The following is a 17,676-nucleotide window of genomic DNA, read 5'->3' as shown; positions in this document are numbered from 1 at the left end:
GGTGAGAGTGGCCCGAGTCGTCGACTCAATATTTCCTACCATTTTAGGGACTTGACCAAATAGAGTCGGGAACATAAATTCACAAGATGATATTCACTCATTCTCATATAGGGTAAATATATGAGTAGTTCCTTTAAGTGCTTTCGGGACTTGAATAAGGGGCCCCACCCTCTCATTGGCCCGAGAGGGACCTAGTTTATGGTTGAACCATAAATAAATTGTTCATTAGAGGACCAGTGGTACTTAAGGAAAAAAAGGTAAGTGTAAAGCAGACTTTTTGAACCAACTGTATTTATTAACAACTTGTGTGAGATCAACTTACATATAATTATTATATCCATAGACACAACGTGACCTACAGTGTATAAGAGTTTAACTATGGGTCTACAGTGGTTTGCTCTATAGTTAATGAATGAAGACTAATTAATTAAAGAGTTTAGTTCATTAATATTGTATCATTGGAGCTTATATTCTATAGGTTCATAAGGTCCCCTTGCTAGCTAACGGATCAACGTAACAGAGATCAAAGGTATGGAAAGAATAATTTGGAATGTTCAAATTTAGGTAAATTGAAGAAGCATATATTTATTATATTAGATACAATTACTATAAGTACTAATGTATATAGATACATAATTATTATATATTTAATTTAAATAAGATTTAAATTAAAATTATATAATATAGAAAAATTATTATATTTGAATATGACGTAAATACATTAACCATTTTGTTTGAATGAATTTTAAATTAAAACTATATAATATGAGAGAATAAATATATTTACAAATAAGATTCAAATTAAAACTATAGGATATGAGAGGATTAATGCATTTGAATATGATTCAAATAATTAATCATTTTAATATAAGATATTAAAATGATTAATTAATTACTTAGAATTAGGTTTTAAGCTAATGAAGCCCTATAAATAGGACCTTATAAGGGTAAAACCTTCAATGTAGTTCTATATATTGCTCTGTCTCACTCTCAAAGTAAAAGTAACAGAGAAGAGTTCTTTGAGATCTGTCTTTCTCCCATCTTTTTACCTTGTTTCAACAAATGCCTCCCACAAGTTCACCATCAATTCAAGAAGATGAATCTTGTTGCGAAGAGTTTAACAAAGATAAAATTCAAGGTAAAATTTTGTATGCTTAACCCTTTTTATCTGGTAAAATTAATCTTTTTAATTAAATCAAGAATCGAAGCATGCGATTCAATCACTTTCGTTGCGGAATCGAACCATTCGAATACCTTTAAATTTAACTTGGAGATCATTTAGAACTATTTTTCAAGCCCCAGGGACCAAAATGTGTTTAAAAAACCCAAGTGACCAAATAGATATGATGCTCAAAAGTGTATTTTACCCCTTTTTTATTTTTTTTTTCCTATATCTTTTTCAGGAGTGAATCTATTTTTACCTATGTGTTAAAAGAAACATTAAATGCCCAAAAAAATCTCTCTCTGTCTTTCTCATCTGTCGATTTCACCTTTTAAGGTATGTTCTTATGTCTTTGGTAACATTGTCAACCATTTCTGAAACATCCATTAAATGCAAAATTTATAATGTTTAGTTGTTCTCACCTACATTTTACCAACAGCAAGTGATGCTCATTAGATTGTTCTTCTAGCTACCTGGTTATTTTCCCCTAACCGACGATTACTTCGTCGCATACTATCTCACAATGCCACTTCTCGAATATTTATGTGTTATGGTAGAGAATGGAACCAGAGTGGAAACAACTACATTTGGAGAGTGTTAGAAGATTGTAAGTAATATAATATGTAGTGAACAAAGATCTCGTCAGTTTGAATTAGTGGTGGATCAAGAACATTATGTTATAGAGTCGTATAGAAAAAAATAAATTTGAACACCTTGATGATACAAGATCAAACAATTTATGTCAAAAGTTATTTATAAATTTCTTTGAATTACATAGATAGATATATCTTGATGTAGAATAACAATTAGATTTCTATTTTCTTTCATAAAAGTTATTGATCCTTTTTATGCGATTAATTTACGAAAATAATTTACTAAAGTTTTAAAGTAGGGAATTTGTAATTAATAGCAATTTTAAGATATTATAAAGCAAGCGAATCACTCATATTTTTTATTTTGTAAACATGGTAAGATTTTCAAATCTGAAACTTAGTTCATTATTTACTCGAATTTTATTTTATTTAAGAGATTCTTTCTCCTCATTATATTTTTAGTTGGTATCATCAAACTAAAAAATAAAATATTTATCAAAGTTTTTTAAATGCCCTAATTTTTATAACTCATTTAAAAGTGGATTCTCGGGCATATTGATTTTGCCTTTTGATTATTGGTGACATTACAAGTTTTTTCCTCTTTTCAATATCTTTTTCTTTGATTTTGTAGAGTTTTGTGGTTCAAGGCACTTTGATATTTCTTTTCTGTTTTTTCTTGAGATTTGTTTTTATTAAATTGAGTTGGGTTGACTATGTTATTTTCATCCTTACAAATATATCAATTCTAAACATGTGTGCTTTTACCCTTTTTCTTCTCATATATATATATTGTTTCAAACTTCAAATTTCATATTAAAATCAATAGATCAAACTTTCCTAATTCAATTCTAAATTTCTAAATTTCAATCTTTCAAATTCTCCAAATTATCAATTATCAAATCTTATATCAAACTACGTCAAATAATTATTTTATCAATTATCCCAATTATGGCTCCAAACATCAAATAGAAATTACATAATAATCAGATAGCAATCACAAAGTACTCGTATCAAATAGCAATTAGATAGCAATCAAATAGTAATCAGTATCAGTGATTGATATTTGATTGTTATAATCAGACAATAATCATATAACAATCTATATCATTGACAACCAGTATTAGATAGCAAATCAATATAAAATAACAATTATATAATAATCATTACCAAATAGCAATCAAACAGTAATCAAACAACAATCAGTATCATTGAATTAGTATATCATATAGTAATCAAATAATAATCATATAACAATAAATATCAACGAAAATTAGATAGCAATCACATAACAATCATAGAAATCAAATTTCAGGCGGAAGTCAGTGAATCATGGTCGCAGGGGTGAAATTTGTCATATTTGCCACATGGTCGCAGGGGTGAAATTTGTCATATTTGCTAAAAAAACAAAAAATAGGAACACGCTCCAAATTTCCAATTTATTTTTTATTAGAGTTGCAACTGCCCCTTTAAAATATTTTTTTTAAAAAAAAATCATCTTTATTTGACTTAAAGGGAAGAAAAATAATTAAAGATGAAACTTAAACACGACAAATGTCCATGCCCATAAAAGACTCAAAAAGTCTTTTATTTAAGGATCCCTGCCCAACAATTTAGATTAAATTGAAAAAAAAAATTATTCTATTTTTTTGAATAAATAAAACTTTTTTGGGTGAAATAAAAAATTACTCTTGAAGAAACAAAACAAAAAAATATTCGTGCTTTAAGAAGTTTGAAGGCAAAAGAAAGCTCTCTTTTTCTTTTTCTTTTTAAATAAATGAAGAAAATTGGGCTGAAAGTTGAAACAAAGTCAGGGATGGCTGGTGCCACCAAGCCCAAAGTGTTTCACAAAAATCAACTGCAAAATTTATTACTAATTTTTAAGTTTAAATTTATTATTATTACTATTTCTAAAGTTAAAGAACTCTCGAGCCCCTCAAGCGCTACGTAAATTCATTGCTGGTTTGAAATATATGTTAAATTGTGTTACAATCTACATGTCTTAACTCCTAATGATATTACTGATGATGAAGACCTCTAGTTTCTGTTTTAGGTTATTGATATATCTATCAAATGTTGTTTGTATCAATCATCCTCAATGAAATATTTGGAGTGAATATAATAAATTATACAGGTCCATTAATAATACAATATTCATTATTATTGGTTGTGATATTGAGGCAACAAACTTTTCTTTTGCAAGGAGATTTATCTATGAAAAGAAACATGTAATTGGAGGCTTTGTGAAAAATAATAATAATAATAATAATAAAAGTATTCAATGAGTCGAAGAATCCAATCAATTCAATCCAACTCATATAAATAGGTTATTAACTTATTTGGATTGGATTAGATTCAAATAAATGAAAATGCTATGATTGGATTGATTCATAGATTTACCTAAATTTAGATTATGTTTATCCAAACCACAAGAACTTTATTATTAATTTTTTAAAATTTTTGTCAAAATTTATGAATTTTAGCAAAGTTATTCAATGCACCAAACTAGTTTTTATACAAAACTTTATTTGGGAAAAAATCACAACATTTATTTAAATTGATCAAATTAGATGAAATTAAAAGTATAGGTTCAAATTGACACAAAAACAAGTTTATGCTCAAAATTAACATTTTTTCCTAATCCAAATTAGAATTTATACCAAAGTTAAACTGATAGTTCGAGGGGAGGGGCGAATCAACAGTGTCAACGGTGCTAAGTTATAGAGAGCTGCAGAGTACGAACTTCATATTGGAGAAATTTTAAATGATCAAACATAAAATAACATTATCAAACATGGGATTAAGCTTGAAATCCCTCCTTTGACAAGCTTGTCTCCCTTACTAGTGATACTACATTTTTTCTTTTTAATCTAGAAAGGCAGAACTGTAGTTATGGATATACTAACTACATTGCATAAAATCCAATGCCAAAAATAGTGAGACTACGAAATGTGTTGATTATGATGCTCAAGACTACAAAACACCAACGATGTATGCATTCCAAGAATCCTTTTGTTGAAAAGTTTCAACTTCCTCGTATTTCACTTCACTCCCTGCGCCAAACCCCTCTATACTTTTAATCTCTTCGGTGTCGGGCATCTGTCGGATCCAAAAATGGACGGATCTGAATCCAGCTTCTTCCAAGCAGTCTTTGATCTCAGGTAATGACCACCTGTTCACATGTGCAATGGTCGTCTCAAGATTTTGGACACTAGAAATAGCATAAAGTAATGGTTCATGAAATTTAGACAACTGCAAATTTTGACATAATGTTTTGAGTTAATTATAGTTTACAAATATGGAATGCGTTGTAATTGAAATAGGTTTGCTTACAGTCTCCAGCTGTATGAAAACGCATGGCGAAGTTTCTTCTGCTGCTTCTTAAGATCAAAATGGAGGCTAATCCTCGTTTTACGTCCAATTATGTCGAATTCAGCTTGCTCCCAGATATACTGCAATATTTCCAACAAATTAGAACGCAAAATCTCACCCTTTATTACATTTCATTTGAAGAGAACTCCAACAGAAATAAAGAAGATAAACAATGTTTGGATGGATACCTCTGCCTAACAAGAGAATAGGTTCCATGTTTGAGCCCTGTCAGTTCAGTCATCATACAATTGGAAGAAGAATGCAACTGGCAATATGACTATACACTAGGGGTAGAAACATGGTGTTTTTAGTGACTTTGTTACTAAAGGACTATCAGGTAAAGTGAATTAAAAAATAGATATAGGCATAGTTCAACTGGCATAAGACATACACTCTTGACCAAGGGTTTGAATTTCCCCACCCCCATTGTTGTACTCAAAAAGGAAAAAACAAAACAAAAACACAAAAAAAAAAAAAAAAAAATCAAGAATAAATCAAGAATAAATGCTTATTGACATTTTAGTCTTTCTTCTACTTTTAAGGCCAATCCAGAAGAGAATTTAATACTTATTAGATTAAGTCAGCGTAATATATCCATCCTCTATGCTCAAAATAAAATAAATTTTCATTTTTGTTGTAGTAATTGTGGCCTCTTAAGAGAATCAAAGACTGCATAAAAAATGCACACGGACGTGTCCAACAGAATAAATATAATTAGATTTCTAAAGTTTGAACTCAACAAAATTATACCTTAAAATTAGCAAATTTCCTTTGAAGCTTCAACTTCTGTTCTGACGAGGTACCACCATACAAATCCATGACAAATATGCCACCCTTTCTGGATAAGCTAGCACGAGCATGCTTGAAATATGTAACAAGATCTGCACGTGAATGGAGACAACAACAGCTGTAGTTAAATGCACATACAATATCTCTGGCATCCAATGTAATGTTCCTCTTCAAGTACTCATTATCGTTAAAAGATGCAGATTCCTCTTTCACAATGGATTCTGATGCACTGGCTTTGGGATTATCTTTACTATCTTCCAATGTTAAATTTTCAATCAGATCCTCCCTAGGCTCAGGATTGACAAGCCTGGCTTCAGAAGGATTCAATACATTTCCATGAAAAAGAGAGATTCTGGAATATACATCAGCCCCAGTTCGATTAAAATTGTTCTCCATGCACCAGACTAATGCCTCAAGGTCAAGATCCAATCCCACAGCAGTCCTACGTGAATCACTTCGAAGCCACTCTAAACTGTAGGAAGTAATAAGTATCAGATTTCTTATCCATCCAACCAGTACCAACATAATGACTCACAAGGCAAAGATTGGCAGCAGCTTATTCACAAATAGAAACTGAAAATAATAATGAAGTCAAGTTGAACTATTCTTTTTTCAAAAAAAAGAAAAAAAAAAAAAAAACCCGAAAATTTACTGCCGGCATATAAAAGAAAACAGCCCCACGAGAGGGGAAGCCCCAACCCCAAACAAGCTAAACAAAAAGGAAGTCTAGTCCAAAAGTACAAGGCCTGTCGTTGAGGATTCAACTGCAGCTTGCAATGAAAAATACTCCTGCTCTGTTCCTTTTTTTTCCCCCACGAATAAATTCTAAGCATGGAATCAAGATAACAGGCTGTCATAGGATTACACCATGAATGCATGCTAGCAACTTAATCATAAACTATTATCATTGATGATAACAATATATTGAATTATTATGATTATAACAATTGTTGATTAACTAGACATAGAAAAACTATATTCATAACAACAATTGTTCACGAAAATGTGTTTCATTTCTTACTACATTTACAATGATCTGCAACCATCCCTCAACGAATAAATGGCCCCAAATGGAATTCACTCAAAATTCTATTTGGCCCTGTTCAATAACCCCTCAAATTCACGAGTTAATATATCTCACCAAGAAAACAGTAGTATACCTTAAAAGTGCAGTGCCACAAAAATCTTCTTGTAAATGGATCGGTTGCCTACCACCCACGTACATTAGAAAGAACTTCTGCAAATAGCTTATGTCTCCTTTGGGCGACTGGAGAGAACAAAGATGTTTCAGTAAACAGCCAGATCACTCTCAGCACTCATCAGTTCAAAAAATAAATTCATAAATTCACGATACCTAAAGTTATTAAAATACAAAATGATGGTTTCTTCCAAAGATTCACAGGATTTTCATATACCCATGAGGGAATTAGAGTTGCAATGCAAGAAGAAGGGCCAAACCTGAACAGATTGTTGATAGAGTTGAAACTTCGAAGGAATACCCATTGATGAGCTCTCGTTGGTTGTTTCTTGTTCCTCCTCTTCCTCTTCAACTTCTTCTTCGTCTTCTTCTAGTTCTCTGGCAGAAGGTGAGGGAAGGGGATAGCTGTTGAAATCACCATCTTCCATAACTTCTCCTTCTGAAGTAAACTTGAAATCCCTTCGACGAGAATGTCCATCGTGATGCTTCTGCTTCTTGTCTCGCTTTCCCATTTTCCCACCCTTTTTCCGCCGCCGGACTGTGCTTGGGTTTTCTCACAAAAGAATGAAGACTTTCTTACACTCAAACAACTTCCCCCTAATTTCTTTTTAGTCAAGTAAATGCAAATCATATTCAAGTCTACCTTTTGCTTAGGTCAAATTAACATAAAATGCACTCATGTTGGATATCATTTTTTATTCTTGCTACTCTTTTTATATCAACTCGTTTTTGTTCTCCTTCTCGCTCTTTGTTTTTACTCTTCGTATTAAAAGAAAGTGAATGACAAGAGTTAGAAGATTGAAAGTGAAGGAGTGAAAAACGAGAATCAAAAATTTTGAGAGTTCAATACGTATATACAATAAATCGTTGTGATCATTTTCGCTCATGATTATTCCAACATAAGATTAAAATAATAATAATAAATAAATAATTCTGTTTTTGGCCAAATTTGAGTCAAGATACAATTATCCATCAAATTGGTCAAAGTCTATTCGCATTTAAATATAGGCACAGAAACTTCCCTTAAATTCTCAAATTTTATTTTATTTAAAAATAGTTAATAATTAAATTTATTTTCAAAAATAGGAAAATTAACCTAAATATTTACAAATATTAGTAAAATTTTACGGTTGATCTGCTAGACACATATTAGTCTATCGCAGTTTATCATAAATAGACCGTAAAATTTTACTATTATTTGTAAATATTTAATTTCTATAATAATTATTATGAGGTTCTAATTTATATCTATATATATATAGTAATTGCAATAGTTAGCGTTTTAGGATTAATAATTAAGTGTATCACAATATTTCTAAAGAATTGCAAATACAGCCAAACATATCAGTGATAAATTCTATCACTGATAGATTCCGATTAGTTATATAGTCTATCGTTGATAAACTTTTCTTAGTGATATGATCTATCACTAATAGACTAGGAAAATTATTGAAAATATTTTCAAATATAGCAAGAAGTCACAGTTTATTAGTATTTATCAGTGTCTATTAGTGATAGATGATAGTAGTATATCAATATCTATCATTGATAGACAATGATATTTTATTATATTTGTAAATATCTTTGTTCATTTAATTATATTTGAAAACAACCCGAAAGACTATGAGAGTTGGATCTAAACTTTGCTATATTTGCAAACTTTTTACATGTGCTATATTTGCTAATACTTTCAGTCTTATTGTTATATTAGCAGCTTCCTCTATTTGTGTGTGTGTTAAAAATTTTAGATCAAATTTATCGTTTTTCTCTAACCTTGAAGAATGTGTCTAATATATTTTTTCACTAATTGATATCAAGATTTTTAATATTGTGTATAATATGTCTAAATCTTATGAATTTTCAATTTTGTGTCTCATAAGCTCTTCAACTTTCAATTTCATATTCAAGTTTGGAATTATTCAATATTTTTTTTAAGTTCAATGAATTAATATAAAGAAATAAATAGATGCTCCTTGCATATAGCAAAATGAGGCTAAAATATTACAAACATAACAAAAAGTTAAAACTAGTTGCAAATATAGTAAAATTTACCTTCAACTCATAGAAGATGTCTAAAAAAAATCCATTGAAGATGGAAAAAAAAAATGCTTGAGGCACAAAAATCCTAGTTTCAGTGTAGAATTTGTGAGCCCTAAAACTGTTCCCTTAGTTTAGGTTGTTTGAGAGAAGTTAGGCTTAAGGTACTTAGAGAAGTTAAACTTGGTTGTACGCATTGGCTTTGAAAAGAGTTGAAGAAGGTAGGCTTGCGTGGTGAAGGTGAGCCTTGGCACGAAGGAGTGGAGGTTAGGCAATGAAGAGCTATGCGTTGGGAGGAGTTTGTGTTGACCTATGCACGGGTGAGTAAGGAAGGTGAGTGAAGCATGTCCGGAATCTCGCTTGGTGAGCTGAGTAAAGGAAGGCATAGCCGAAGGATGGCACTATCTCCTTGGTTTTTATTGACATATTTCTATTAGAAGGAGATTGCTTGATTTTTGGGGAGAGTTATACGCTTTTATATATGAATTTCATGTTGGAATGAAAATAATTCCTATATTAGTTTATTGATATGTGTCTCTCTTATTCTTATTATTTATCCTTTTAGGGGGAGTTATTGTATTTTCAGTAAATTATGTTTTGAAAATTTATTTGATATTTCTACCCTCAAATTGAATTATGTGCTAATGTCTTTTTGTCCCTTATTAAAGGGGAGTGTTCAATTGATTTCGAAAGGGGGATAAATTTGTGAAATTAGTCTTGATAGAGTAAAGATGCATAAATTGGAAGCTAACAGAATCATTAAGCACTCCAATTACACTTAATTTGAGTCAAAAGCATGTTAAAACATAAGTTATTCACAAAGAGGGTTTCAACATATATACCTTTGAAGATTTCCACTTGCTCCTTGCTAAATCCATAAAATTGACCTTCAATTTCTTCAGTAAACCTCCAAGAGAATCTTCTCTACTATCCTCAGCCTTAGATTGAGTGGTAGAAACTTAGAACTGAGAGGGATTGAGATGAGTTTGAGAGAGCTTAAGAGCAAAACTGTTTTTGCTAAAAAAAAATTCAAAATTCAGAATGCCTGAACTTCAATTCTCTAAAAACTAAAGTATTTATCAAGTTCAAACATGCAAGCACTAAGCCTCTCGGTAATTTGACACTTCAATTGCATTTAGTTAATGGGCTAGGTGTAATTTTGTGGATTAATCCACTAACAACATCAAAATGTTGGATAAACCCATTAAGACCAATTTCAAATAAAGTAATGTTTAATTCAATTTCTAATTTAATTCAATTAAACCAAGATTCAATTTCCAAAATTGAATTTCTTAATTTGAAATTGATATAACAAATAAATAATTAAACAAATTTAATTAATTAAATAATAATAATTTAATATCAAATATTAAATTAATAAAACACCTAATTCAATCATGAATTCTATTCATGTAATCAATATTTAAATATTTTGAATTCTCCAATTGCGTTTAATTTCAACAAAATTAAACGTTAATTATATCGAATATAATTATCCAAACACTAAATTGAAATTGAACATTTCAAATTTAAACACTAAAATGAAATTTGAACACTTCAATTTTACTCAATCTTCTAATCCAAGTTTTAATCTTTTACGAGCTAGTAGAGAGACCTTATGGGCCTACAGATCATGAGCTCCAACGATTTGAGATTAAGTTTAAATCCGAAATAATCAATATTCGTTAACTACTAAGACATACCACTATAGCTCGATAGTTGCACTCTTCTCACTGTAGATATATTTCTGTTCACTTGATTTAACCAGAATCAATAAGTCGATCCTTCACAGGTCGTTCGTATTTACAGCTAGGTCAAAATTACCATTTTACCCCTATAAATATATCTTGCTCCTTAAGTCACCACCAATCCTCTATTAAACAATTAGTTTATAGTTCAACTAATAAACCGTGTCCCTCTTGGCCATGAGTGAGTGGTGTCCATTTGTTCAAGACTAGAAATCAGTACTTAAGGGAAAAACTTATTTGCTAACCCTAAAATGGGTAGGAGTAAATTCCTTTTTATAGGACTATATCTCCAGCTATCTATCTGGTTTTATTCCCAAAATGGGAGGCTTATTGAGCAGTGTTGTTGGACTACACTCACCTATACAAATCAAAGGATAATCCCGAATAAACAAGAGTTCATAGTTAGCTCAGGATTATGATCGAGTAACCTTAGATCATCGAATTGAAATAGTCAGTTTTAACAGTAAACAGTTGTTTTAAAGAAAAGTGACTATTTCATGGTCTGGTCATATGCAAACATCTTTTGCATAGAATACCTCCACTCGCATGTCTCCACATGAACGATTTTGGGATCACATCGTTTGTATTAGTATACAAAGTGGGCCGCATCTATAGTGTCCCCAAGATGAGGTACCCAATCTCATCTATATACTTATAGACTTTTTAGGCTATATACTATAACTTGATCCTCTTTTATGTCTCTACATATAGTTCAAGTATTCATATTACAACTTTGGGTTCTTTTATTGGATTTTATAACAGAATGCAATTTCAATAAAGCTTTTATTGATAAATAGAAGATGTTTCCAAAATTACAAACCGCGAGTTTTAGAAAATTCTAAACAAGTCTTAAATAGAATTAGAATTAGCCTAAACTTGATTGATTGTTTATGATGCCTCTAAAATTTACAATGTTGTTGCTTGTTATATTTCTTTTAGAAGGCATGTAGATAGGAGAAGAAATGCAAATTACGTGTTCTTGTTTTACAGAGAATTTTCATGTTATTGTTTATTTTTCTTAATTATCATTTTTTGATTGATTCCAAAAGGGGGAGAGGTAATAAGAAAAATGAAAGCATGTTGTTATTGAATATATTCTTTATGTTCAAGTGAATTGAAATTATATGTGTGTTAATTATGCATCAAGAGCATATTGCATATCAACACCTGTTTGGATTTCATTTTTCTTGACTTGTTTATCAGCATAAAAAAGGGAGAGATTGTTGGCTTTTTTACCCTTAACCTCAAATTAATTAATAATTTGATGATAACAAATCTACTTTCATTTATTGGTAGTTTGAGTGTCTTGAAGTGTCTATTACGTAGAGCCCTGAACAAAGATTCCAACGCGATTTGAATCACTCAAATCAGAGCTCAAACGAAGAAGTTATAGATCAAACAAACTTAACGAAAAAATCCCGAGCTGATGATGTGGCATATTTTTTCCATCTAAATGAACCAATTGAAAGGTGTCACTTGGAGCATGGGAGGAATGACACATGGTGGACTTTTGATTTTTTCTGTGCATCGCCTCGAGGCACCCTGGGAGTGTCCTCCTATAGGATGGTAGTTTTGCATGACTCTTTATTTGATCTCCTGTATAGGATAAGGTCACTTTAGTCTCTTGTCCTAATCTATTTTTTTTCGACGATGGGAGCATTAGGGCGAGACTCTAGGATAAAAACTGAGGGGTTACACTTACGCGGAATTGTTAAAAGATAACAGTTTTGGACCCAAAAATGGTGACTGTTAGTGTCAGTTACAAGAGTTGTTTCTGCCTAATGGTTGAGAGTGTCTCATCCTAATGAAGAGGCATTTGATCACCCCAACAATGACTTTTGTCCTGCCTCACTGGGGCATCATTGTGAAATAGATGTCTTTTCACTTGGAAACTATTTTGCTAAAACTAAAATTGTGGTTAAAAGTTGTATTGCATAGACTCATTAAGTTTGTTCTATTTTTAGCAACATTAGATTGAAGGATCTCAAAACGAGAGTTCCATGGGCGGGCTTAGATCGCTCCGATTTCACAGTGACCGAAACATAAACGATATACATTCTATACTAATAGTTATGCATATTAAACTCATCAATAGCATGCTCAGAATACGATAAAACATAGAGAAAGGGGTTCATACCAGAGGAATATGATCTTCTTTTGTGTGAACCCACAACAGCGAAAATTCCACCGATCTACCAGCACCCAGCGAGTCTCTCGATTGTTACTGCACGATCTGGATGTACACAAACAAAGATTCCGGGACAACACCACCACCAGGGAAACTATCCTCGCGTCAAAAACCCAAAGTGTGGGCTTTGGTGAGTTGGGTAGAGGACAGAGGAAAGGGTATTATGTAGACGACAAGCGCACACAAGAAGAACTCTGCTATCGTATAGCAGGGATGCTTATCGTATAGTAGAACTACATGATCATTTAGGACAAACTGGATGATTGTTTAGGAATGTGGTATACGATCGTTTAGGGAACGTGTGAGCTAGACGATCGTTTAGACGAAAGAGAATCTATCATATAGGCTCTCGGCGATCGATCTTCCACGGTTTCTTTTGGGGCGCGGGATATCAAATGCACAAATTCAATTAATTCTCAAAATGAAAAACCATTTTCAATCTTTAACCCGCCAGTTACCTTAACCCTCGCGGCTCCACGTTCCCACGTTCATACGTGAATTAATTTGTTAATTATTAAATAATTAATCAATTAATTTATTTAATAAATATAATCATATTATATTTATATCCTATAGCTTGATATCATATATCTACTATAGTATTTTTCCTTTACTTGATATAAATCATATTTATATCTAATTTCCTCCAAAATAATGTATCTCATACATTTAGCCAATTATATCATATATAATTAACCAGTCCAATTATATCATATATAATTGAACTTCCTCTTATCAATTTGAACATTTCAAATTAACCCAAACACTGGTTCTCGACGTTATCCAAGCTACCCAGGTAACCTAATGGACCTGTGGCTCGAAGCTCCAACGGTACGTGAATGGCTGATTAAACTCTTTAGCCACGAGATTCACCATCCGTTAACTGTCAGTGATTCCACTAAAGACCAATACCTGAACTCTTCTTACCACAGATATATTTCTGTGTCCATTGGATATAACCAATCATGAGTACAATGACCCTTCACAAATGCTTGTAAGTACAGCTGGGCCAATTTATCGTTTTGTCCCTGTAGTCATCTCATTCCTTAAGTACCACTGATTCCTCTAATAAACAATACAACATAGTTTAACTATGTGTGAACACCTCTCAGGCCAAGAGAAGGTATGTGGCGCCACATCGTTCAAGCCCCGGAATCAGCCTTTAAGGGAGCCATCTATCTACTTATCCCTGCCTCGGGGAAGAAGTGAATTCCATCTTGTGTATTGAGTTCCCAACTCCCAAATCAGACGTATCCTCAAAATGGTAGGTTTGAATCGACGACTTGGCCACTCGCACCCGTACAAATCAAAAGACTGCCCTCAATGGCAGGAGTTCCCAACTCACTCAGGATTGAGGTCATGTTACCTAAGGTCATCCTAGTAAAGTGAAGTCTCTGTCATGAACGGTGTTATATAACGAGACATTAGCACTTCGTGGTCAGGTCTTATACAAACTCTTTGTATAGGACGCCCCTACTCGCATGTCCTCAACACGGATGATCAGGATCAGATCGTCTGTGGCAAGTCACAACACTTGTGACCATTCCACAAAGCGGGTCGCATCCGTAGCATTACCAGGATAAGGTTTTCCTCCTATATCCATATACTACAGACCATTTTGGTTATCACTAAGACATGATCCACTTGTATGTCACCACATACATGCTTGAGTCACATACAGATAACCAGGGATTTTATGTTTATTGGTTTGTGGTAAAGCAAATAAAACACGTAAATGAGCAAAACAACAAGATGTGAAGTAAATATCATATATTAACAATCACAGGTGTTCATATATACTGTTTACAAACTACAGGACACGAGAATTTAGGGCATTAACCCCAAAAATCTCCCCCTTGTCCTAAAGCGAAGTGGGGTGGACAAAAAAAATTTGTACAAAACAATAAACTAGGGCACATTAAAACCCAGTATAATAAAATCTCCCACTTGCCCTAGTTCAGCCGCGGGCGATCCTATAGACCCATGCTCCGTAGGTGACCCTTAAACACTGTAGCCATTAGAGCCTTCGTAAACGGGTCAGCAACATTGTGCTCTAAAGTGATCTGCATGACAATCATGTCCCCTTGATGCACTATCTCGCGGATCAGATGATACTTCCGCTCTATGTGTTTATCGCGCTGGTGACTCCTTGGCCCCTTGGAGTTTGCCACTGCCTCACTATTATCACAAGAGAGGGTAATGGGTTTAGACATATTTGGCACAACTTCCAGGTCTGTCAAGAACTTCCTAAGCTAGACGGCCTCCTTAGCAGCTTCGCAAGCCACTACGTACTCTGCCTCCATAGTGGAGTCGGCGATGCACCCCTGCTTAGTGCTTTGCAACACTACAACTCCTCCGTTAAGAGTGAAGATTGACCCTGATGTGGACTTGCGAGAGTCCTTATCAGTCTGAAAGTCAGAATCCATGTATCCTATAAGGATCAAATCCCTAGAACCATACAGAGCATGTAGTCCCTCGTTCTCCGAAGATACTTGAGAATGTTCTTCATTGCGGTCCAGTGACCCTGCCCTGGGTTAGACTGATACCTACTAACTATCACAACATAACAGATATCTGGACGAGTACAGAGCATCGCGTACATCAAACTGCCAACGACAGACGCATATAGGACCCCTCTCATCTCCTCAACCTCTTGAGGCGTCTTAGAACACATTTCCTTAGACAAAGTGACTCAATGCCTGAATGGCAGTAAGCCCCTCTTGAAGTCCTGTATCGAGTACTTGAGCAACATCTTGTCAATGTATGATGCCTGAGACAGTGCAAGTACTTTATTCTTACGATCCTGAAAAATCTGGATACCTAGAACAAACTGAGCCTCTCCCAAATCTTTCATTTGGAATTGGGTTGCTATCCAGTTCTTAACTGCAGTCAATAGACCTACATCATTCCTACTGAGTAGGATATCGTCTACCTACAACACTAAGAAGACTACTAAAGCATTGATGATCTTCTTATAGACACAAGGTTCATCAACGTTTTGCTCAAAGCCATATGACTTGATTGTAGCATCAAATTGTATGTTCCAAGATCGAGACACCTGTTTCAGTCCATAAATGGACCGATTCAGTTTGCAAAACTTTTGCTCTTGACCTTGGGCTATGAATCCCTCGGGCTGCACCATATAAATGGTCTCCTCAAGATTGCCATTCAGAAAGGCCGTCTTGACGTCCATTTACCAGATCTCATAATTATAATAAGCTGCAATGGACAAGAGGATGCAGATCGACTTTAACATGGCAACAGACGAGAAAGTCTCCTTATAGTCGACTCCCTCTACCTGGGTATAACCCTTTGTCACAAATCGAGTCTTGAAGGTTTGTACCTTCCCATCAGCACCTCGTTTGCGCTGGTAGATCCACTTACAACCTATAGGGCAAACCCCATCAGGCTGATCTACAAGATCCCATACTGAGTTGAAGTACATCGACTCCATCTCGAGATCCATAGCCTTGACCCATTCATCCTGGTCAACATCCTCCATTGCCTTCTTATAAGACAACAGATCCTCAACGTCGCCATTTGCTACCATAGCAAGGATTTCCATGAAACCTAGATAGCGAACGAGTGGGCTCGCAACCTTCCCACTACGTCGAGGTTCCCTCAACTCTTGAGGTGGAACCGACCTACTAGGTGAACTCCCATCAACAATTTTTGTTAATGTAGCAGATTCTTCAACGACTCTTGTTGAAGTTTCAATAGTTTCATTGGAAAGCTCACGTAACATGACTTTGCTTCGTGGACTGTGCTCCCTTATATGATCCTCCTCGAGAAAAGTAGCGTTTGTTGAAACAAACACCCTATTTTCCATCGGATCATAAAAATAACCCCCTCATGTACCTTTGGGTAGCCTACAAAGAGGCATAACCTCGACCGTGGTTCCAATTTCTTGGGATTAGCCTCAAGCACATGTGCAGGGTAACCTCAAATGCGGAAATGACGTAAACTAGCTTTACGCTCATTCCACAACTCCAGAGGTGTTCTTGTAATACTCTTGGAGGGAACACAGTTGAGTATGTGCACCGCAGTCTCCACTGCAAAACCCCAAAACGAGTCCGGTAAGGAAGCATAACTCATCATCGAATGAACCATGTCTAACAAGGTCCTATTTCTTCTCTCCGTTACACCATTCTGCTGAGGTGTACCCGGCGCTGAGAGTTGGGAAACGATTCCATGTTCTATCAAATAGTCCTAGAATGCGGAGTCCAAAAACTCTCCACCTCGATCTGATCGAAGTGTTTTAATTCGTCTATCCAATGCGTTTTCAACTTCAGCCTTGAATTCTTTGAACTTTTCAAAGGATTCAAACTTCCGTTGCAAAAGATAAACATATCATTCCTGGAGTAATTATCAATAAAACTGATAAAATACTCATAGCCACCTCAGGCTCGCACATTCATAGGACCACAAATGGCAGAATGTACTAACTCAAGAGGCTCTTTGGCTCTAAAACCTTTTCCAGTAAAAGGTCGTTTAGTCATCTTACACTCAAGGCAAGATTCGCACACAGGTAAAGAATTTTCTTCAAACTCACTTAGAAGTCCATTCTTCACTAATCTCTCAATCCTATTGAG

General features: G+C 34.0%; 1 protein-coding gene across 2 annotated transcripts; it reads right to left on the bottom strand.

Moving 5' to 3' along the window:
• Positions 1-4,501: 4,501 nt before the first annotated feature.
• Positions 4,502-8,107, bottom strand: LOC120082447 (S-adenosyl-L-methionine-dependent methyltransferases superfamily protein). 2 transcript variants are annotated; one of them, XR_016531305.1, is made up of 6 exons: positions 7,372-7,930; positions 7,074-7,180; positions 5,875-6,385; positions 5,313-5,349; positions 5,086-5,204; positions 4,502-4,924 (listed from the first exon to the last, which is right to left on the bottom strand). XR_016531305.1 is itself a non-coding variant. In XM_039037627.2 (5 exons), exons 1-5 carry the CDS (start codon positions 7,621-7,623, stop codon positions 4,726-4,728), a joined length of 1,188 nt encoding a protein of 395 aa, XP_038893555.1. In that variant the 5' UTR covers positions 7,624-8,107; the 3' UTR covers positions 4,502-4,725. The 2 variants fall into 2 exon arrangements, 1 of the variants encoding a protein (XP_038893555.1); XM_039037627.2 differs by lacking the exon at positions 5,313-5,349 and having other exon boundaries at positions 7,372-8,107.
• Positions 8,108-17,676: the final 9,569 nt, after the last annotated feature.

This window comes from Benincasa hispida, chromosome 8, assembly GCF_027475165.1.
Source record: "Benincasa hispida cultivar pf3 chromosome 8, pf3_genome.v1.1, whole genome shotgun sequence".
In the NCBI taxonomy this organism is placed as follows: Eukaryota; Viridiplantae; Streptophyta; class Magnoliopsida; order Cucurbitales; family Cucurbitaceae; genus Benincasa; species Benincasa hispida.
This window is presented reverse-complemented; position numbering and strand designations above follow the sequence as displayed.